The 20,996-nt window shown below is 56.3% G+C and overlaps 1 protein-coding gene across 1 annotated transcript in view; it reads right to left on the reverse strand.

Moving 5' to 3' along the window:
- Positions 1-32: 32 nt before the first annotated feature.
- The window catches only part of Chd5 (chromodomain helicase DNA binding protein 5), a 43,311-nt gene continuing 22,347 nt past the window's right edge, over positions 33-20,996 (reverse strand). The window contains exons 16-41 of the mRNA XM_050153129.1: positions 20,515-20,652; positions 20,308-20,429; positions 19,419-19,592; positions 18,952-19,093; positions 17,408-17,539; positions 15,169-15,286; positions 14,448-14,572; positions 13,318-13,549; positions 13,040-13,150; positions 12,585-12,757; positions 11,781-11,955; positions 11,378-11,470; positions 11,107-11,195; positions 10,763-10,896; positions 10,256-10,400; positions 9,750-9,909; positions 9,218-9,297; positions 8,871-9,003; positions 7,716-7,793; positions 7,095-7,232; positions 6,761-6,869; positions 6,066-6,198; positions 5,547-5,742; positions 4,547-4,710; positions 4,146-4,421; positions 33-3,346 (exon numbers count right to left, since the gene is read on the reverse strand). Of these exons, the coding sequence (XP_050009086.1) occupies positions 3,296-3,346; positions 4,146-4,421; positions 4,547-4,710; positions 5,547-5,742; positions 6,066-6,198; positions 6,761-6,869; positions 7,095-7,232; positions 7,716-7,793; positions 8,871-9,003; positions 9,218-9,297; positions 9,750-9,909; positions 10,256-10,400; positions 10,763-10,896; positions 11,107-11,195; positions 11,378-11,470; positions 11,781-11,955; positions 12,585-12,757; positions 13,040-13,150; positions 13,318-13,549; positions 14,448-14,572; positions 15,169-15,286; positions 17,408-17,539; positions 18,952-19,093; positions 19,419-19,592; positions 20,308-20,429; positions 20,515-20,652 (3,621 nt within the window). The 3' untranslated portion in view covers positions 33-3,295. The remainder of the gene's footprint in view (positions 3,347-4,145; positions 4,422-4,546; positions 4,711-5,546; positions 5,743-6,065; positions 6,199-6,760; positions 6,870-7,094; positions 7,233-7,715; positions 7,794-8,870; positions 9,004-9,217; positions 9,298-9,749; positions 9,910-10,255; positions 10,401-10,762; positions 10,897-11,106; positions 11,196-11,377; positions 11,471-11,780; positions 11,956-12,584; positions 12,758-13,039; positions 13,151-13,317; positions 13,550-14,447; positions 14,573-15,168; positions 15,287-17,407; positions 17,540-18,951; positions 19,094-19,418; positions 19,593-20,307; positions 20,430-20,514; positions 20,653-20,996) is intronic.

Below are 20,996 nucleotides of genomic sequence, written 5' to 3' on the forward strand. Positions count from 1 at the left end.
ACGACGACTCCATCTCTTCCCAAAGGGTTTATTAAAACACAGAAACCAAAACATACACACAGAGTACAAGTGAAGATAACAGTTGGCTAGCCTGTCCAGCGCCCCCCCAGGACAGCCTTCAGAGGAGCTGGGGTATGTGCCCCTGGGACCCATTGAGACGCTCTGGCTAGCCCCAAGTGCCTACTCCTGCTTCACCAGGGTGTACTGGATGGGACAGCGGCAGAACAGATGCCAGCCTGGCCTGGGCAGGAAGAGAACTCCCTGTAGAGTCTAGCTTGACCCTGGCAGGCAGCAGGGGGCCCTCCCCCCTCTCCAGGCCAGGTAAAGGAGCTACCTCCGAGCTGGACTCTGGTCCCTGTGTGGCTATGTGGAGTTCAGGACATACACACACACCCAACAGGCCCTTTCCGGGTTATCGCACCTAAAAAAATACTTTGTTTTAAAAAAAATCTGAAACTTAAGAGGGAAAATATCCATAAACACAAGGACACCGATGACTTTGGGCTGACGCACCACAACCTGTAAACTTCCGGGTATATAAACTGGGCGGATCGGCCTCCTCCTCCATGCTGTGTTCTGTGCGGGAGTGCCTTAGGGGTGGCTGTCCACCCTCATGGACAGGCTAAGACAGCGAAGGTGAAGGGAGGGTTAGCCTGGGCCCCTAACCCCCTTTTCCTTCCTTGACACACACCAGAAGCTCTGAGCATCAACACCTGCCCACTCTGTGGGACTACAGGATTTCTGGCCCTCTAGCCCACCGTCAGCATGCCCCCTGCAGGACCTCAAGACTTAGGGGACGGTTGCAGGTGTTATACTGAGCCTCTCAACCCTGTATGGGTTTGGGGGCACCCAGAGGGTGAGGGAGGGAGCCCTGGCACACAGAAACCCTGGAGTATAGGAAATCTACAGAGGAAGCACTTCAGAGCAGGAGTGTACGAAGGGGTGCCCTCAGGTGTTGTAGGTCCGACCCAAATGCCCTGTGTCTCACCTGAGAGACACCCCACACCTTCCACAGAATCCTATAGCAGCTAGTGAGTCAGAGTGGCTGGAAATGTAATGTCACTGTGGCTCAGACAGCTTGGGTACGAGGACCCCAATTCTATCAGCACCCCTGCCCCCTCTGCCCCCATCACTCTCCGGCATGAGACAGCTGAGAGGCCTTTTTCCTCTCCCCAGCTGCCTGGGCAATCTAGCCTCCAAAACCTCCTAGGTGGCGGTCATGGGGAACACAGACCTTCCCAGCAGCAGAGGGCTCGGGTCAGGGTGGCTGTGGAGAGAAGGCCAGGGTGGGTGGGTGTAGCCTAGGAAGAGGCAGAGACAGGCAGAGCACAGACTCCTGGGAGATGTCATCAGGGGAAGGGTGAACCCTTGAGAGTCACAGGCCATACTGTTCCCCCTGTGCCTCCAGACCCCAGTGTCAGGCTCTGTCACCTGGGGCAAAGGAGGTGAGTACAGCTCCAAATGAGGCCAGCAGGGCTGACTACCTTGCCTGGTGGGATTAACACAAGAGGCACTGGGTTGGGGGACAAGCTTATGGTGGCCGCTCCCATGCAGGGGACAGCCCTTCTTAGAGAGATACACCTGGAGATCTATGGTATGCTCAGGCCTGCAGAGGTCCTGTCTGTGACCAGAGTCCCCCCCCCCCCACACCTACCCACAGTGTCCGGCCAGTCTGCTGGCCTTGAGATTTCGACAGACCAAAGCATGGCAATGCCATAGTGGAAGAAGCCGTGGGGGTCCAGCCCTCCAGGGGTTCAGAGGAGGAACTACGTTACAGATGTGCACATCTGGGCTAAGGAAAGATTGGGCACCTGCCCCGGTGTCCTTAAGACAAGCCCATGGAGACCTGCCCCCAATCTTGGTGGACCCAGAGACACTGTAACCCTCCTTTCAGGAGTCTGAACCCCTCCAATCTTCCTGCCCTCACACCCAACGTGCTTCTCCCCAGAAGCCTCTTCCTCATCTTCAGGGTATACTGAGCCCTAGAACATCTGCCTGGGAACACCAAGGCAAGGGCTTGGAAATCTCCAGGTTGAGCTAGGGTCAGCAAGAAGGTCAGATACAGGCCAAGCGCCTGGCAGGTCCACCCCACCCATACCCCAGCATGGAGCATTACGTGGTGCCACAGGCTGGGGTAGAGCCAGACAAGTTGGTATGGCAATGCTGGCATGGGAAGATGGTCCTAGCATTCCAAGGCATCCCTACAGGAAATAAGGCCAGAAGCCTTGGAGGTTCCAGCTCGGAAAGATCTAAAGAAGCCATCAGGTCCAGTACCACCTCCAGTCACAGCTCTCCACCCCCTCTGCGAACCAGCAAGGGCCATGATGGCCCCTACTTCACGCAGCAGCTTCCCTAGACAAGGCCTCTCTAGGACCAAGACAACAGAGAAGTTCAGCTTGACATCTGTGGTCCAGGATGTTGGGCACAGGAAAGCCTGTGCCCAGGTGGAGGGGGTCAAGTCTCCCAGGGCCACCCAACAAACATGACCCTCTTTCCTGGGACACCCTACCAGCTCCCACGTGCCTGCACCATGCTCCCGCAAAGAGCAAATGTCCAGAAGCCCGTCGGGCCAGCCTTTGGCCCAGGTCTGTCCTGCCTTCTGAGGCACCCTCTTCCATTTGCCACACATCGCTGGGGCCTCCAGTGTCCACTGGAAACAGATTCCAGAGCCTTTGAGATATGTGCCCGTGCCAGGAGATGAAATGTACCTGGTGGTCCCCAACCCTGGCAGGAAGGAGATAGAAAACCCCAAGCTGGGCATCACCAGGCTAAGCAGCCACTCTCCAGACCTGATCCCCCTAACGCTAGAGTCCCAAGTAGGCAGGGGGCCAGAGCAGAAGGGTCGCCACACAGGTGCAGACAGGGGCAAGGGACACACTAAGGGCTTCCAGAACGCGGGATGCTGCCTTCTCCCCAGCTGGAGTGAGTCCACAGAGCAACACCAAGGGCCTCCAGAGAACTTCCCCTTGCGTCTGGAGCCGAGTGACAGACAGGAGCGCCGTGAGTCTGAGTCTTCCACACGCCATCCAACTTTTTATCAGGACAAACACGTTCGCATCTTCGGTAGGAAAGTGCAAAAAAAAGTACGGGTAAATGGAATTTCCTCTAAGTCAGTCACTCTGGAAAAGGTGCCAGGGCCTTGCCCGGCATGGCAGAGGGTAGGATGCAGTGTGGAAGAACACATCAACTACGATGAGGTGGCACTTCTGGGCTCTTGTGCAGCCAGGCTGGGCCTTGTCCTCTGCGTGACAGAATTGCTTGCTTTCCCTTTTGTATCCCAACACGGCACCGACTCCTAAAAGGGCTGTAGCTTTTCTCTCCCGTGGGGGTTGGGCAGGTGGCCCGGCTGCAAAAGGCAAACCAGTAGGTTACACGATTGGCTGGCCAGGTCTCCAGAGGCACCAGCTGTCCACAGTGGTCACACGTATGATCACAGGGAATCCTGGAATTAAGATTCTCCAGTCACAGGCCTTTGGGCTAGATGTGAGCTGCACCCCAATTACTAGAGTCCCAGCATCCAGCAGGTTCTGGTTGGAAGCTCATCCAGGGCTTCCGGCCTTGCATCTACCTTACAGGGACAGACAGGACTTGGAGAGGCCATCACGACTGGCAACCTCTCTGAATTCCCCAACTCCATACCCAAAGCCATTAATACACTCAACCCCTCATGTACTCCATCCCCAGGTACCTCCCCTGGTCCTGAACAGAGAATAAGGGTGTAAGACAAGCAGCAACTGTCCATGGAGTCAATCACCATGCAGGGCAGGGTTCCAGGCTGGGAGCAGTGATCCCTAACACATGTCTAACACATGTGTACATAAAGATGTCCACGTGAATACACACACACATATACACAGCCATGACCAAGTCCTGGTCAGAATGTGACTCGAAGCTACCAGAAATATTAAGACTCCCAAGGTTCAGAGGCATGAGTCGAGTGTATGAACGGGACAAACCGGAGGGTGCGGGACAGTGGCGTGTGGAACAGAGGGTATGGGACAGTGGCGTGTGGAACAGCGGCGTGTGGGACAGAAGGTACGGGACAGCGGCATGAGGAACAGAAGGTACGGGACAGTGGCATGTGGAACAACGGTGTGTGGGACAGCGGCGTGTGGGACAGCGGCGTGGCCAGCAAGCCTGCTCACCTCAGCTGGAAAGGAGCGCTGCAACAGGGGGAAGTCACAAGGACGACTAGATGTCTGCCGAGAAGAGATCAGAGCATGGGCTTGCCTGGCATCCCCAGCAACGGGCAGGCTGGGCCCCGGAGGGCCGTCGCATGCATGCTGCCCGGAAGCGGGTGGGGACCTACCAGTCACATAGGGCCCCAGGGGCATCTGGCTGTAGTTGACAATCCCTCCCGGTCCAGGGCCCCGGAAGTTGGACCCAAAGCTGTTGTACATCTGAGAGGAGCCGAAAGCGCCCTGGAGGCAAGGACCAGCTTTACAGGTGACAACCAGAACATCACCCAACCCCCACCCAGGGGCACCCCCACCCCATACGACAGGAGGACTCAGGCCCATGATGCAGTGTGCAGGCCAAACCTGACCTGCTGGATGGTGGGGTCACCAGCGCGGTTGGTGAGGCGGCTCAGGATGCTGCGTTCCGACATCTGCAGACGGGCAGCCACCGGGGGGATGCGTGACAACATGGAGGGCAGGCGAGTCACATCTGCCTTCATGTCACTCAGCAGTTCCTCCAGCTGGTTCAGGACTGCGGGGCGGGAGGGCCTGAGATGGAGGGCTTGCTCTGCCCTCCACGGATGCCATACAGCAGTGGCCAGGAAGGTGCCCTTGACATACATCACAACACACACCCAAAAGTAGACACCATGGGCCATCCCTCGCCAGGCTCTTCAGATCCTGGGAAGCCTGGGATTGCCAACTGGAGAAACAGGGTTTGCAAGAAAAACTCCTTCAAGGGCCCCTCCTGGCAGAAAAGAACTCCAGACACTTGGCCTGGGATTCCCTCTCTGGGTGGCCAGCGACCCCACTGACACTAGGTCACTAGGGCCCACAAACCATAGCGGCCTGGACCAGCCCTTCACATATGAGCGAGCATGGACCAGCCCTTCACATATGAGTAAAGAGTCAGTCATACCGTTTCTACTCTGGGCTGTCCCCTGCCCACAAGGAGCCTGGGAGCCCCCAGACCAGCAGAGATCTGGAGTGAGATTCAAAGGAGACATTGGACAAATTGTCCCCCTGCTTAAATTCCAGTGCCCTTGCCCCGAGATGGAGGCACTTAAGATGCATTGCTCCAGGCACAGGACTCGCTCACCCTTGCGCAGGACAGCGACGTGAGCATTACCTCTGTGCGACCTACCCAACCTGTGCCCTCCTTGTTGGCCTTTCTGTGAAGGGCGTAAAGTGGGGGGACCTCTTCCCTGCAGGTGAAATGAGATACAGGGACAGAGCTGCACCCTTCTGGTCCCAGAGGCCTCACGCTCTGGGCATCCTGTCAGCACCTCCAGTGGAGGCTGAGCATGCTCCTTGGGCAGGATGGTGGCTCCAGGCTGCACCCAGAGGTGGGGAACGGGGCTCACTCACCCTTGTGAAGGACGGCATTGGCAGGCTTATTCCCGGCCAGCGACTCCTTAGATAGGTGCTGGTGGCTCTCAGCAAGGCACTCCACCTCTGCCAGGCGCGCATTGAGAGCCATGGCGGGGTGGTTGGGATCCTGGGTCATGTTGAGGTACGCAGCCCTCCGGAGCTGTTCCTCGATCACCAGTGCCTGCTCCAGCAGCTGGGGGGTGGGAGGGGTGTGAAGGGACAGCACTGACCCGGCCCCTTTTCCCACTGGCACCCCCAGAAGTTGAGGCTCTGGGCTGGCCTCTTCCTTCCCCCCTAGCCTGATCTACTGGCCTTAGGAACCTTTCACAAACTGAGTTCTCCGATCCCATCCCCTGGACAGTGGGGGATGGGCACATCCTGAGACATCCCCTGAGCAGTGGGGGATGCTCACACACTGGGGCCTTGCCAGCATGGGTTGACTGATTCCTTAGAGGTGAGCCTGGCGCAGGTCTAGGTGCAGGGATGGGTGGGGAGGTAACACCCCTGAAGGTCTACCTTGAACCTGCGGGCCAGAAACTTGTTCTTCATTTCCAAGTAGTTGCCCTTGTGGATCTCAGACTTAAAGGGCTCGTTGAGGATCATGTACCGCGGGTCATTCTGAATGTCCTGCCAGCGGGCATAGCCATGCCTGGGGGGTACAGTTAAGGGCAAAGCTGGCCACAGGAAAGAGGGGCTGGACAGGAGGGGTGAGGTGGAGACAACCAGGGTCCCAGCTTGCTGTCTGCGTGCACCCAGGCAGGTCACAGACTCAGCTTCAAGACAACCATGCTGGTAGCAATGACAACAGTGGCAGTAGCTGGCACTGACCGGCAGCAGGCAGGGAGGGCACTGAGGCCTCCGAGTGTTGACTCCATCCCAACACCCCAGATGGACAGATGCAAGTCCCAACCCCTGGAGCCTAAGAATGTGGCCTTCATCCAGATTTGGTCAAGAAGGGTTCAGACTAGATGTAGATGAGGGGGAGCCTAAATCCCAGTGATTGTGCGGGGGAAGTTGACTGGGGGAAGACACAGACAGACAGACAGACAGCAGAACATGACAGAGAGACACAAAGCCCGGTCAAGGAGTGTCAAGGTTATGGGCAATCATCAGAAGCTGGGAGAAGAAGGGACGGTCCTCCCTAGAGCCTGGAGGTCCCAAGGACCAGAGAGGCAGACCAGAGTCATCCCAGCTTGACTGACCAAGGATACGTCACGATGCCTGCCAGCAGCCAGTAGTCATGGCGGCGGTGCCAGATTTCATAGATTTTTCCTGAGGACACAGCGGCCCGTTCCTCATTCTGCCACAGTGTGTGCAATTCTGAAGAAAATAACCGAAATGAGCAGAATGAAACGTTTCCCCCAGCCCTGGCTAGCTCAGCACCCGCCATCACCCAGGCTCAGAGGTGCATTGCTCCAGTATTGCTAAGAGGGGCATAGCAAACTAATACCAACCATTCATACCCCAGAATAAAGTTACCATCTGCCCAGACTCCTGGGAAGTGAGACCAACAGCCCAGCCCTGTCTACTGCTCCACCTCGGTACCTGTGAAGCCCCCATCTGCAATGTTGAACATGAATTTGAATTTCCCGTTCTTGTCTTCTTTCTTCCCCTCCTCATCTTCCTCTCTGTCACCGTTTTGCTGTGTCTCCATGGGCTCCCTCTCCTCAACCTTGGAGTCATCTGGTAGGGAGCGAACAGGCCACGTTGACAGTCTCTATAGGAGGCATTACCCAAAGCCCTTTTCCTGCCACGCACTGGGAGCCCCAAAGACAAGCAGAACATATGTCTGTCCTCCGTGTGCCTGTCACACATAGGAACTTAAAAGGAAAAGGGCCAAGGACCCTCTCTTTCCACCCTGAGCAGGTTCTGGGCCCTAGCACCCCTCCCCCGCCACACCCTCAGCAAAGGGCCGAAGAGCACCATAAAGGGAGGGAGAATTCAGGTTCAGAGATGACAGACGCCCCAGGGCTCTGACCAGAGCCACAGATGTTCTGTAACCAGCACAGGAGAAGGGAGGAGGGAGGTGGGATGAGTCTGCTCCCTAGAAGAAGAGCCCTCCTGATAGGAGGAACTTGCAAGCCCAGGCTCCTGTCCACTGGCCTGGGGAGAGCACCCGGACACTGACCAGGAGGTGGATGGCAGGGAACAGGAACCAGCACCCACCTGGCCTGAAATCGCCGCTGTGACTTGGGCTTGGCTCCAGCTTGACTGGAATGGGCTCCTTGTCTGGCAGCACTTCCTCTGCAAAACAAGGGGGGGCTCGTGGGCAGAAGAGGGGCCCCCTGTTCATCAGAGGTGCTAGTCAGGGTACAACAGACAAGGCCTAGAGCACTCTCTGGGCGGGAGGGCTGGCCTCTCCCACAAAGCACCATCTTCAGCCCTGCTCCTACCAAACGTCACGTTAGACAAAATAAGTGCATGTCGTGTGTGTGTGTGTGTGTGTGTGTGTGTGTGTGTGTGTGCACGTGGAAAGGAGCACTGCACATGTGTGTGAAGGCCAGAGGTTGATGTTCAATGTCATCCTTGTGATCATCACCTCATTTCTGGAGACAGAGCCTCGTTACTCGTGGGTTCAGGGAGACTGGCCAGCAAACCCTGGGGTTACCCACATGTGCTGTATTTGGGATTTGGTTGGTTGTGGGGGGAGGGCTGGCTGGGATTGGGTTTTGTTTCTGTTCTTGTTGTTTTGTTTATTGGTGTTTTCTGCTTTTGCCTTTGCTCTGTATGGGTGACAGAAACCCTGAACCATCTCCCAACCTCTCAAAGTAAACGTTAGAGCCAAATCTATCTAGAGGGATGGTGATTATTCTAGAAGCTTCTTCAGCAGAAAAACACTAAACGCCAAAACGAATATCTGCCTAACGACACAATCTGGCATGATACTGAACCTGCAATCAGAGTGAGGTTTTGGCACAGTCTCTCAAGAAGTGATTGGTCATAGCAAATACCAATGAGGACATTAAAGCACAACCTTCGCCGTCTAATTAACAAGCTCTGCCTAATGACCTGAAGTGTATAAGAACCTCACATCCAACTGCCTTCTTCCAGTCTACACGAGGCATTTACTAACTCCAGTCCTGTTAAACCAGAAGCAAGTTTGACAGTATCCGGATAAACTCATGTTTATGAGTTGGAACCCATAATCAAAACATAACCCAAGTGCCCCAAACTCTCGGTGACAGGGTTAAAGTCTGCATATAGACACCTTGCCCTTCCCCACAGCGGGGCTAGCATCCAGGCATGGTAAACAGACTCGAGTGTGGTCCAGTGACCTCCCCGGGGCTGCAGAGGTCACATGCTGTGCTGAGAACGCCCTACCTTTCGGTGGCTGCTCGGGTGAGCCCTGGGCCTTCTCTGCCTCCTCCAACCTCTCCTCTCGAGCTCTGTCCTTGCTGTCTGAGTTCTGGTGTTTGTCTTCACCTTCTCCTCTGTCCAGCGCAGTCGGCAGGGCCTAGAAGGACAAGCTAGGGGCTGCAGGGATGCTTGGCGGGGACTATGCACTGGGCTGGAGTCTTCAACCCTAGATGTCCCTCCTTGTTCCCTGCCTGGTCCCCCTAGGCCCGGCGACTGGAAGTGGGAACCAGGAAGGCCTGGGTTCTGCCCAGCTGGGCCAGACCAAGCTCCACCCACATTTTCCACAGCCCAGCCACCAGCAGCTTTCATACCTGGATTTCCTGGGGCTTCTTTGGCTTCTGCATGCCTGACTCCTTCTCATCCATGTAGCCCAGCTGGGCTTCCATTTTGTCTGCAACATTAAGGGAAAGAGATGAGACAGGGGCATAGACAGAACAAAGGAGCAGGGCAGGGAAGGGCATGCCAGATGAGAGCAAGGCCTCACAGTGCTCCACAGTGGGAGACAAACACAGAATAGGGCTCCAGGCCTAAAACTCAGGCCCTTGTGGGACCTCGGGCCTAGTGAGGCCACCATCGCAATTGCCCTCCAGAAGCAGGGGAAGGAGGGTATGACCCAGGGCTGGGTTTCTTCTCGGGGTGAGTCCAGCAGGACCCACCAGCCAGTGGCTTTAGAAAGACAGGTTGCATGGCATGCACGGGAGTGAAATCTCAAGGCTAAAAGGAAGGAAAAGCCTCCGACAAGATGTTGTGGGGTGGTGGGACTCTCACTTTGAGGGTTACACTGAAGGCTTGGCCCACCTCCCATGACCCTAGATCTCTCCCAGGCTCGCCCTGAGGCCAAACCTGGCAGGCCCAGTGGGGCTGCTGGGAGCTGTGCAGGGCTGGCAGGCACGGGTGTGTTGGGATCCGAGGAGATAACCTCGCAGGGCTTCTTGCCCTCCGGTCCCTCGGGGACCAGATCTGGGGTGCTGTACTTCCCGTTGACATGTTCAAACTCCTGCACCTGGAGCAGTCAGAGGAGATGAAAGGACAGGAGTGACTCTCGGAGGCAGCTGCCAGGACAGTGTTGCAGGCTCAGGTGCTGCTGTGCCTAAGGCTAGCCAGGGCAGATGTGCTTTTGACCCAACTTCTGCCAGTGGCCCCCCTTCTCCCTAGAACTCACCCTTCTGGCCTCACCCTCCCCCACTTCCCCCTGGAAGGCTCCTCTAGTCTGTTCCTTTTGTCTGAGTGGCTGTGTGACCTGAACCAGGCACTTGTCCCTCGGCAGCGGACTCCCGCCCACCCCCCATCAGAGGCAGTGCTCGGGGCCACATGCCAGCCAGAAGGCTAGGAGAGGCTTACTCACCCACCTTCTTCCTAACCAGCGACATGACCCCAATACGCGTGAGCACGTGCTGCCTGGACAGGCCCTCCCGGGGTACACCGTCTGCGAAGGTCTCTGAGCCGTCGGCCCCTGGCTCACACAGGTGCCGCATGAAGAGGGACACATAGGCTCTGGGGTGGGGGGGACTGAGGCTCAGGGAGTGAGGGGAGGCTGGCAGAACCCCCAGAGGTGGAATCCTCCACCACAGCGTGCCTTGAGAGCGGGCCTCCTGGATGGCCCAACCTCACTATCCCAGAGTTTGGGCAGGAGGACTGCTGGCCAGTGTTTTCTATGAATCAGCCCTACCCGACATACCACACCCAAAGATTTGATAATCAGGCACATTCTGGACGCCTTTGACCAGGAGGTAGCAAGCACTGTTCACTAGAGGGCCCACTCCACGGGGATCAGAAGCCACACCCTCCCGGACCGCCACTCCACGGGGATCAGAAGCCACGCCCTCCTGGACCGCCACCGCACTGGGACCCTTTACCTAAATTCCTTCTCAGTCTTCCCGCGAAGGTCCCGCACCAGCCAGTGGGAGTTGAAGGCGTCCTGGGGGGGCATGCCCCAGCGCATGATGGCATTCAAAAAAGCCTTCCTCTGTCTGGCATTGAAGCCCAGAACCTGGCCAGGGTGGAGAAGGGGCGTGATCTCAGGTTAGATGGACCGAACTGGTGGCTAGGGGAGGGAAATCACGGAAAACCTGATCCCACAGGGTCTCTCTCAGCTACACCTCAGCGTGACCCCTGAGCCTGGGAAACCCCTCGGTTCCTCCGGACCCCGGGGGCTGTAAGGAGTAGGGCTGGGAGGGACCAAGGAACAGGCAGAGCCCACCTCAATGTTGCCTCCAACGCGAGCCAGAAGAGGCGGCAGGGGCTTGTCCCTGTCACTCTTCAGCTGCCTCCTAGACTGTCGCCGTCCACCTGGAGAACAACCCACCACGGACCCTCAGGCTGGTGTGGAAGGGTCCCACCAGCATACTCAAAACAGCAAGACCCTCGGGACGACCTCCCACAGCTCCCCGTGGGGCAGCGCAGCCCAGCCTCAACTGGCCGTCAGTCCCCACGGCACGATGGCAGCCCGGGTCACCCACACTAATACTCACTCTGCCCTTCGGGTCTCTCCTCAAAGTCCTCGTCCTCATCCTCAGAGCCGATGGAATACTCGGACTGATTGTCCGAGAGCTCATCCTGCCACTCTGTAGGCAGTCAGCAGAGGGTCCTTGTGCACCCCGGGCCGAGCCAAACCCCTCCCCAGCCTAGTCACAGCCACGACAATGACAATGGCCTGTAGGTGACCTCACCCGGGAATTGCCTTGCTATCTGCCGGGTTTCACAGCTGGAAAAAGACTTGTGGAGGCTCGCCCTCACTCCAACACTGAAGCCACTGGACTGATAGCCATCTTGTCCCCAAACCCACACCTGCCTGCCCTTTCCCCCAGTGCAGTATCTGCCACACACCCCACCTGCTCCAGCCAGTGTAGGAATGCCCCTGCTCACCACACGCACCCTGGTCCTCCTGGGAGGCGTCATTGTAGTTGACTTGCTTGCGGATGCGTTTGCCCTTGCCCAGGTTGCGGGCCAAGTCCTCCTGCTGCTGCTCGTAGTGGTGGCGCAGCAGCTTCTCCCAGTAGTCAGGGTCCACATTCTCCTCCTGCTTAATCACCTCCCGCTCGACCTCCTCCTGGGGATGCAGATGTGGGGGAGAGCCGGGCACACCTCACCCACCTTCACAGACCCTACTCCAGAGAGCCCTCCCTGATCTCGCCAGCCCTAGCTTGTCTTCTGCCCCTCGTCACTCCACAGCAGGTACACCCTGGCCTCCCTAGGAAACTCTGGTACCCAGAACACTGCCCTTAGGGTTCATGGTTTTATATTTGTGTTTTGTTTTGTTTTTGTTTTGCTTTGTTTTGTTGTTTTTGGTAGGTTGGTTGGTTTTGGTTTTTTGAGACAGGGTTTCTCCGTGTATCCCAGGCTGTCCTGGAACTCATTCCGTAGACCATGCCAGCCTCAAATTCAGAGATCCTCCTGCCTCTGACTCCTGGGCACTAGGGTTAAAGGCAGGCAACACCATTGCCCAGCTGGGTTCATGGTTTTATAGGGAACTATAACCAATGCCCAGGTTTGCAAGGAGGATGGCTGAAGCCAATGGGAGAGATGAGCTGTGGCGGCAATTGGGCTTTTCAAGACACAGGAGGGAGATGAGGTAGAATGTTCTAGAACAGGACAAGACAGAGGCATGGTGTGGGGCTGGAGGGTGAAGGAAGAGGCTAATGGAGCTGCAAGGGGCAGTGTGGCACTCGCTGGCCTTACCACGCCGTCCTCCTCGCGGACCACGTACTGTGCCACCTTGAAGGAGCTCAGGTATTCATTCATGTTCTGTAGCTCCGTGTCATCTGTGGCATCCTGGTTCCGATCCAGCAGCTTGGATATGGCCGCATCATCATAGTGGATCACACTGCTGTCTTCCACGTCCTTGTTGTCACCTGAGGGGTGAGCACGGGACAGCATGTGGACACAATTGTGGGTGCCCAGGTCTAACCTCAGGGTCAGCTGCCAAGATGGCCCTTCTGCTGGGGTGAAGAGGTTGGGGCCCAGGTGAGGAGGCTACACCATAACCCAAGCAGGTGTGACAGTTCCTCCCTGCCTACCCATAGCCTATCGTGGATAAGCAAACAAGGAGCTACAGGCAGCAGAGGACCCCTTCCTGTCCAGGAGTAGCCGCCTGATGAGACAAAAGGCAGTGGGTGACTCAGGTGGACCCCTACCTGGTGGGGTACTGCCATGCTTTTTCTTCGCTCCGGCTGCCAAAGATCCGCCCTTGGAGGACTGTACATCAGGGATGGGTGTGGCAGGCCTCTGACCCTGGGACATCATGCCTGAAAGGGAGAAGGGGAGGGGCACTGGACCAGGGCACTGAGGGACTGTAGGGTTGGTGGTCAACAAGCAGAGATGCAACCCTAACCCACTCTGGGGGTATCCCAGGCTGGGAGTAGAGAAGAGGACAGGAACCCTGGGTTCACACCCCTACAGAAGGGAGGCTCACCCTCCACATCGTCCTTGAAGAGCTCCTCCGTGCCAAACTTAAGGATGTCATCCAGCTCCTGCTTGGTCATCGAGCCTGACTTGGAGCCCAGGCCAGGTCGCACCACCAGGTGAGTGAGCATCATCTTGCGCTTGGCCACCTGAGTGATGCGCTCCTCCACAGAGGCCCGGGTCACGAAGCGGTAGATCATCACCTTCTTGTTCTGCCCGATGCGGTGAGCACGGCTGAAGGCCTGGAGGAGACTGCAGCTCAGCACCCAGGCTTGACTCAGGGCTCCGGGCCACCGCTGGGTGCACCAGGAAGGACCATACGGGAAGCCCGTGGTCATGCAAGGGGCAGCCTGACCACACGGGGAGGGGCGCACACTTCAGCATCCAGCAGCACTGTGGCCAACAGCCAGTTGCCTGGCATGGGGACCTAGGTGTGACTCGAGGCGTGCAAGGGCGTGTCCAGGAACAGTGTTCTGCATGCCTGATGAACTCCAATGCTGGATTACAGGAAGGCGGGCCACGTCTCACTGTGTGTCGAGTGATCACGGGACAGTAAAGCCGTGTGCTGGAAACACAGCAGCCTTGGAGGGCAGCAAGGCCTGGGAACCGGCCTGGAGGGTATGCCTGGGACGCCATTGTGTCTCTATATGACATGGCCCTGGTGTGGTGGTGCATATGATGCACAAGTGTGTGTGCACCCCAAATTGTCCAAGTGTATCATGTCCTGCCCCAAAGGGACTGGAGAACAATGGGTGGCTCTATTTCTCCACCCCTGCGCGCTCTCCCCCTTCCCTGTCATCCCATCTATTTTCCCCATTTCCTCCTCTCCCCTAGATTCAGCAGGCTCCCTGTATTCTTTATCCCCTCCAAAACTGTCGCCATCAATGCATCCTGACTCCCTCTTCCTGCCTTCTTCCCTGGCCAAGGCCCTGAAGGGAATGGGACAGATGAAGGCTGTGTGTCTTGAACACCTCCCCTGCCCTCTCTGAGCCAATTTTGCCCCTCTCTCCTCTCACCTCCCAGGGTCCTCTTTTAGGATGGGGCTCCACACCAGCAGGGCACAGTACCACAGACATGCAGGGACACGGAGGGGAGAAAGGACAGAGGTGCCGAGGGTACAATAAGAGGTTAGGTGTAGACCTGGATGTCATTGTGTGGGTTCCAGTCCGAGTCGTAGATGATAACTGTGTCCGCTGTGGCCAGATTGATGCCCAGGCCACCGGCACGTGTTGAGAGCAGGAAGCAGAACTGCTGGGCCCCAGGAGCTGAGAAAGAGGCCAACGGGCAAAGGTGAGTTAGTGGGCACACCTGGGCAGGGGTCAGGTAGACAGCACACAGGAGGGCAGGAATCGGAGTGAAGGTCCCCTGGCAGAGGGAAGGGAAGAGGCTGTGATCCCAGAGCAGCGGCCACATCACCATCGGCTGGGCTCATGCAACCCTGCAGATGCTGGGCTCTGGCCAAGTTGGCAGGAGCCAGAATGAGAAAGAAGCCAGCTTTCAAGGCCCAGATGGGTATCAGCCAAGGAAGGCCAGCCAGTTTGCAGCACGTGGCATTTCCTTCCCACTCTGCCTTCTTCTTGTCCATCTCTAACGCTGCTTAGAGAACTGTTCTATCTGCTGAGTTACCTTAGACCCCACAGACCACAAAATGTGCCTGGCATGATGGTGCACATGTAACCCAGCCGTGGGAGGCTGAGGCAGGAGGATGGTGAGCTAGAGGTGAGCCTGAGCTATAGAGTAAGACCTTAAGAAGATAAGGACAACAGTTGTGGCCTATGCAAAGCAGCTTGGGAAGCACTGTTAACTGGACAGTCAGGCTAAGACCCCCGCAGACACAGGGTCCCTTGAGAGGGGCGGGTACCATTGAATCTGTCGATGGCCTCTTGCCGGAGGCCCCCAGTGATGCCCCCGTCGATCCGCTCATACTTGTAGCCCTCATACTCCAGGAAGTCCTCCAAGAGGTCCAACATCTTAGTCATCTACAAAACACATGGATTCATGAGTGGCTGCTACCAACCCAGGACCCCACCATGGGTAAGAGAACTCCAGAGTAGCAGGACATACCTAAAGCAGGCCTGCTGAAAAGTTGCAGCCCCCAAACTCACCTCTCACCCACCATCTATTCGCAGAGCATGGAGGAGTGGGCCACACACAATTCCAGGCACAAATCTCTGGTTCACTCACACTTCCCCGAAAGAGAGCCACCGTGCCTCCTGCTGGCATCCAACACTCTGCAGGCCCCATGCTTCCTTCTCCCCACAACTGCCACGTCTTTCATGTTATATTCCCAATGTTACCTCCCACAAGGCACTCCCTCCGAGCTCCCAGAGTCCTTTCTGGTCCCCTCCAGTCTTTAAATAGTTCAGCTATATGGAACTACCGGCAGACATCCTCCCGCAAAGCATGGGGATTTGGATACTGCCCTCCACCACCCGCTGATATTGATAAGTCTGAGGGTTAGGTCCCTCCCTTCTCCAAGGTTCTGAGCCTGAGTTGCTTTCCCGAGCTGGTGTCCAGGGCCTGGCCTGTCGGTTTGGACCCTGCTTATTCTTCCATGGCACACTTCAGACCTGAGACTGCAGTTTTTCTCCGGTCTACCAATATGACTTTCACAATTTCTCGGCGCTTCCTCTGCAGTTCCTGGAAGTGCCTCCCCAGACATCCTCCACCCTTTCTCATCTGTCTCTGATCTTCTCTATGATGCATGCTGGGAAATTCCTCAGCCTCGGGTTCCAGTTCTTCAGTGTTCTTTCAATGGGTGAGAGTTTTCACTCAGTCTGACAAAATTTTTCTTTCGATGTCTAAACTCCTTTGCATTTTTAATCATTTTTTTATTTATGTGCACATGTGTTCGCATGTGGGTATGATGTGCACATGCACACAGGTGCCTGCAGAGGCCAGAGAGGACATCTGATACCCTGGAAATGGGCTTCCAGGAAGTGACAAGCTGCCTGCTGTGGGTGCTGGTCCTCTGTAAGAGCGTCAGGCGCTCTTCACCGCTGAGCCGTCCCTCCAGCCCCTCTGTTCTGATCTGCTGTCTCTTACCCTGTCTCTTCCTGCTTACGTCTAATCTCTTTCTTAACTCTCAAATATCCAAAAATGCATACTTTTTTCCCAGGGTATTCTCTCTTCATTTGAGTTCTAATTATTGTTTTATGGGATGGATGCAGATAAGTTCCTGAAGAGTTGGGGGTCTGGGTTTATCAGCTCATATAGATGGAAGGACCACGCCCCTGTCATTTCTCCTCTGGTACATTTCCGTCACCACAGTTTCCACAACTTGGGCTCCTAGGGTCTTCACCCTGACTCATGTTTTGTGGCAGAAATGGTGTCAGCGGAGAAAACGGATGCTGCCCACAGCTACCACCTAGTCCAGCTACAGTCACAGGCCTGGCCTTCCTCCAGGGACTCTGCACCCACTCCCCACCCCAGCTTGCAGCCAGAGGCAGCAGGTACCAGCAATCATTTGCCTTCAACATTTTGTACAGGAGAGCAGAACCCCATACTCACACTGAGAAACAGCCTCGCTCAGTCCCACCCCGGGTGTTTTTAGTCCTAGGACCCTCACCACTGTCCCAGCCTCCAACCCAGACCTGACCATCAATTTGGGCAAATGTCTCAGGTTGTCTTTCCCCCTCCAAACCAGGCATCTGAGGGAAGAGCTTATACGTTCGTTCCTCTCTGTGCCCAGAAACCGGACTGAAACATGATGAGCCGAACAAAGAGCAGAGGAAGAGGGACAAAACCACTGAAGCTGGGTGGCCGTGCATACTCAGAAAGTGATGTCACCAGTGGACCCCCAAGAGAGGTGCTCCTGGAGCTGCCCCCATTGTGGGGTCCTCCCAGACCAACTTCAGGACCCTGCCTTAACGAACCAAGCCACAGGGGTGAAAAGAGGCTGAACGCAAGAGAGGGGCTCACACCAGCCTGGACACACAGGCCAGAAGGACAGGTACAGGGAGAATATGCTGGTCTCTATAGCAACCAGAACCAGTCTCCATGAGCTTGGTACCCAGATGTGTCGTGTAGGGGCTCAGAGGCCTTCAGCCCACAGTCAGGCTGACTCCCCTGTAGACGTGCGCTGGCTCAGGGGTACCTACCTGGGAGAAGATCAGCACTCGATGTCCTTCATCCCGCAGCTTCTTGAGCATCTTCTGCAGCAGCATGAGCTTCCCCGAAGACTTGACCAGGGAGCTGCCGTCGTAGGAGCCATTGGGCAATACGGGGGCCTCCTGTGGGCACAGCACAGCAGAGCCTTGGTGAGCTCTCCCTCACTGTCGTGATGGACAAGTGGCTGGCCATGGGCCACCTGCTCATCTGCGCTACTGCGCACAGAGTACAAATGCAAGGGGCTCAATGGTGCGGGTCTCACAGAGCCTGGCTCCAGACACATGCTTAAGCCTGGCTCAGGTCTGCCAGCCTCACTCCTGGCCTAGTACTGAAAGGAAGCTCAGGGACCTTCCCGCAGAAACACCCTGGAAGGTGTGTCCAACCGGGCCAGCTCTGCCCATCTCTGACCCCAGATGGGCAAGTCGATCTAAAAGCAGATCCCAGAAGATTCCTGAGTCACACCAAGTCACAAGAACCTCCAGGGGCCCGCAGTGAGGTCACCCCAATGCAGCCAGCATGCCCGGCTCTGCAGTAATGGGGAAGACGTGACTACAGAGGATGAGTTAGAACCCAAAGGGCGGTGATGGGGTGGTGACCAGCGATGCCCACTGAGTGCCCAGTCCTCGGGTCTCTGTGAAGGGTCTCCCCTGAACCTGTCCAGGGTCTTTGTGGGATGATGTCACCTCTGCTTCATTTGACAAAGGATAGCCTGAGGCTCCATGAGGAGCATCTACTTTCTGTGATCACAACTCTGGGCTGGATGAATTCCAGAGTCCAGAATCTCACTCACTGCTGCCGCTCAGATTCACCCAGGATAAACTAACTCCCTTGGGGACAGAGTGAAGCTGGGTCAGCCCTTCGAGCTCTCTGGAGGCCCAGTGCTGAGGCTGGGAAGGCTTTGGGGCCACTGGTTAGGAAGAAATGACCTGGGGACCAAGAAGTAGGCAGAGGCAGCTTCCAAAACTGTCCCCCAGCACCATGGGACAGGATAAAGACACATGTCACCTCTGGCATTCATTCTCAGGAAGGAATGGAGGACTGGGGGCCAAAGCACCTAGCCATGGGCACTTCCATACAGACCACAAGAAACCTGCCACAGCAGCCAGGAACCTAAACAATGGCCACAGGGAATACACATGATTCCACACCACATTGTCCACAGGGAACACATCGTGACTACCATAAAGAACCTACCATGGTACTTACAGCCATGGCAGTCACTGGGGCCTGTATGGTAGTCATAGAGAACCCACTGTGGCAGCCACAGGGTCCTACCATGACCATGGGGAACTTTACCATAATAGGCATTTGAGATCTGCCATGATGACCAGAGGTCATCACAGTGGCCACAGGAAACACAACAACCAGTAGAGACCTGTCATGATGGCCACAGAGAACCCACTAGAACACAGGAAACCCAATCAAGCAACAATGGAAACATGTCCTGATGACCGTGAGGAACCCAACACAGTGCCCACTGGGACCCGCTATGATGGCCACAGGGAACCCACCACGGCGGCCACGGGAAACCCACCACGGCGGCCACGGGGAAGAGGTATGGGTGGTTGCAGCACTTCTTCAGGTCCATCATGATGTTGAGCAGAGACACCTGGTTGCCGCCCCCCTTGGAGTTGAGTGCCTCGAAGTTCCGTGTGAGGATGAACTTGTAGTACTTCCTGCAGCAGGGTGTGGGACAAGATTGGCTGGAGGCCCCAGACGCCACCAGACTCCTAGAGGGGCAGGCACCATGTACAGAGTAGCGCAGGAAACCTTCCCACAGGGCACAGGCTACCCAGCAAGCCAATGGGAGACAGTACTAGAACTTGGGCAGTTCACGAAGGAGATGCAGTGAGCAAGGCCTCGGTGGGCAAGCAGCCCTCCTGCCAACCCCAGAAAATGGTCCGGAAAGCCAGATGGGGCCTGCGGGAAGGGGTGGCTGAGGACATAAGACCAGGAAGTGGGCCAGTTGCTGCCGGATGGAGCCGAGCCTCTGTCACTCACTTCTGCATCTGGCTCAGCTCCACACGGACGATCAGCTCTGTCTTGGCCGGCATGTTCTTGAACACATCGGCCTTGAGCCTCCGGAGCATGTGCGGCCCCAGCAGGTCGTGCAGTTTTTTGATCTGGTCTTCTTTGGAGATGTCAGCAAACTCCTCCAGGAAGCCTTCCAGATTGCTGCAACAAAGAGCTAGGATAAGAACCAGCCGAGGGGACCACAGCCCTCTGCAGAGGAATCGGGACCAGGGAGGACAAGCACAGGGCCCCAGCCAGCAGAGGTCAAAGGCTCAGACTGTCTCAGCCTGCATGACACATGTCACAGTCCTCTGCGTATGAGTTCCCAGAGACGACCCAGACTACAGGAAAGGAGACCAAGGCTGACGAATGTCAAGGTCACGTGGTTCAGCATGCCACAGCCTGCCCTTGGATCAACATTCAAAACAGGACCCTCCTTCCTGCGCCCCCCTCTGCAATTCTGAGCAGGCCAACTGGAATTAAACCCAGATGAAGCCTAAGAAGCAGGGCGCCATCTTTGCTCCCACCTCCACCTCTGCCTGCCATCACTGTGCTCACGTGGATCACGTGTGTGTCACTGTGGGTGATAGGAGCCAGGGGTAGGCAGAGGGACACAAGGTAGGAACCAGGAGAAGCCCCAGGGCCTTCTGGGACAGTGCTGAAGGAAGCCCTTGTTTGCTTGGCCGGCTGTAACTTCCCCAGGGAAGGTGAACGCCGAGGCCGTCCCACACAGGGTTAACATAGCATACTGCCCACACTCTCATCTCACTCATGGGGAAACTGAGGTCCCCAAGCAGCTCTCAGAGTCAGCAAAAGGCATCTGCCAGGCCTTCACGGGGATGCAACCCATCACTCCTGGACAGGCCCAGGGACTCACTTGAACCTCTCTGGAGTCAGGAAGTTGAGGAGATGGAATAGCTCTTCCAGGTTGTTCTGAAGGGGCGTCCCTGTCAGCAGCAGCTTGTAGTCAATCTTGTAGCTATTCAAGACCCTAAAGAACTTTGGGGAGAGGGGAGGAGCTGTCAGGAATCACAGGGCAGCAGCCACACAGAGAGGCCTAAGTCCCACGGTCAGTGCCTCCTACCTTGGACTGGTTGTTCTTGAGCCGGTGGGCCTCGTCCACCACAAGGCAGGCCCACTCGATGGAGCCCAGGATGGCTTGGTCGATAGTGATGAGCTCATAGGAGGTGAGCAGCACATGGAACTTGATCTGCACTTCCTTCTGTGGGAGAGACAAGAACGTGAGGGAGGCAGCAGCAGGGACAGAGGAGACCCAAGGACAGTGGAGAAAGTATTAGTGGGAAGCCCACGAGCATCCTGAGGAGTCCTGGCATTTCACGGACAAAGCGCAACGCCCCAGAGAAGGTGTTGTTGCAGAAGATGTTCCACATCCATGCATGTATGCAAACCATCTTGGGTGGAAAATGTTTAAGGATATAATTGCTACCAGGGCACCAGGGCCGGGAAATTGGCTCAGTGGGTAAACATGGAAGACTGCAGTGTGGGTTTTCCACATCAAGCCAGACACAGTAGCATAGGCCTGTCTCAGGCCTGCAACCCTGAGAC

Source organism: Alexandromys fortis, unplaced genomic scaffold (assembly GCF_014885135.2).
Source record: "Alexandromys fortis isolate MF-2015 unplaced genomic scaffold, M_Fortis_MF-2015_v1.1 scaffold_88, whole genome shotgun sequence".
Classification (NCBI taxonomy): Eukaryota; Metazoa; Chordata; class Mammalia; order Rodentia; family Cricetidae; genus Alexandromys; species Alexandromys fortis.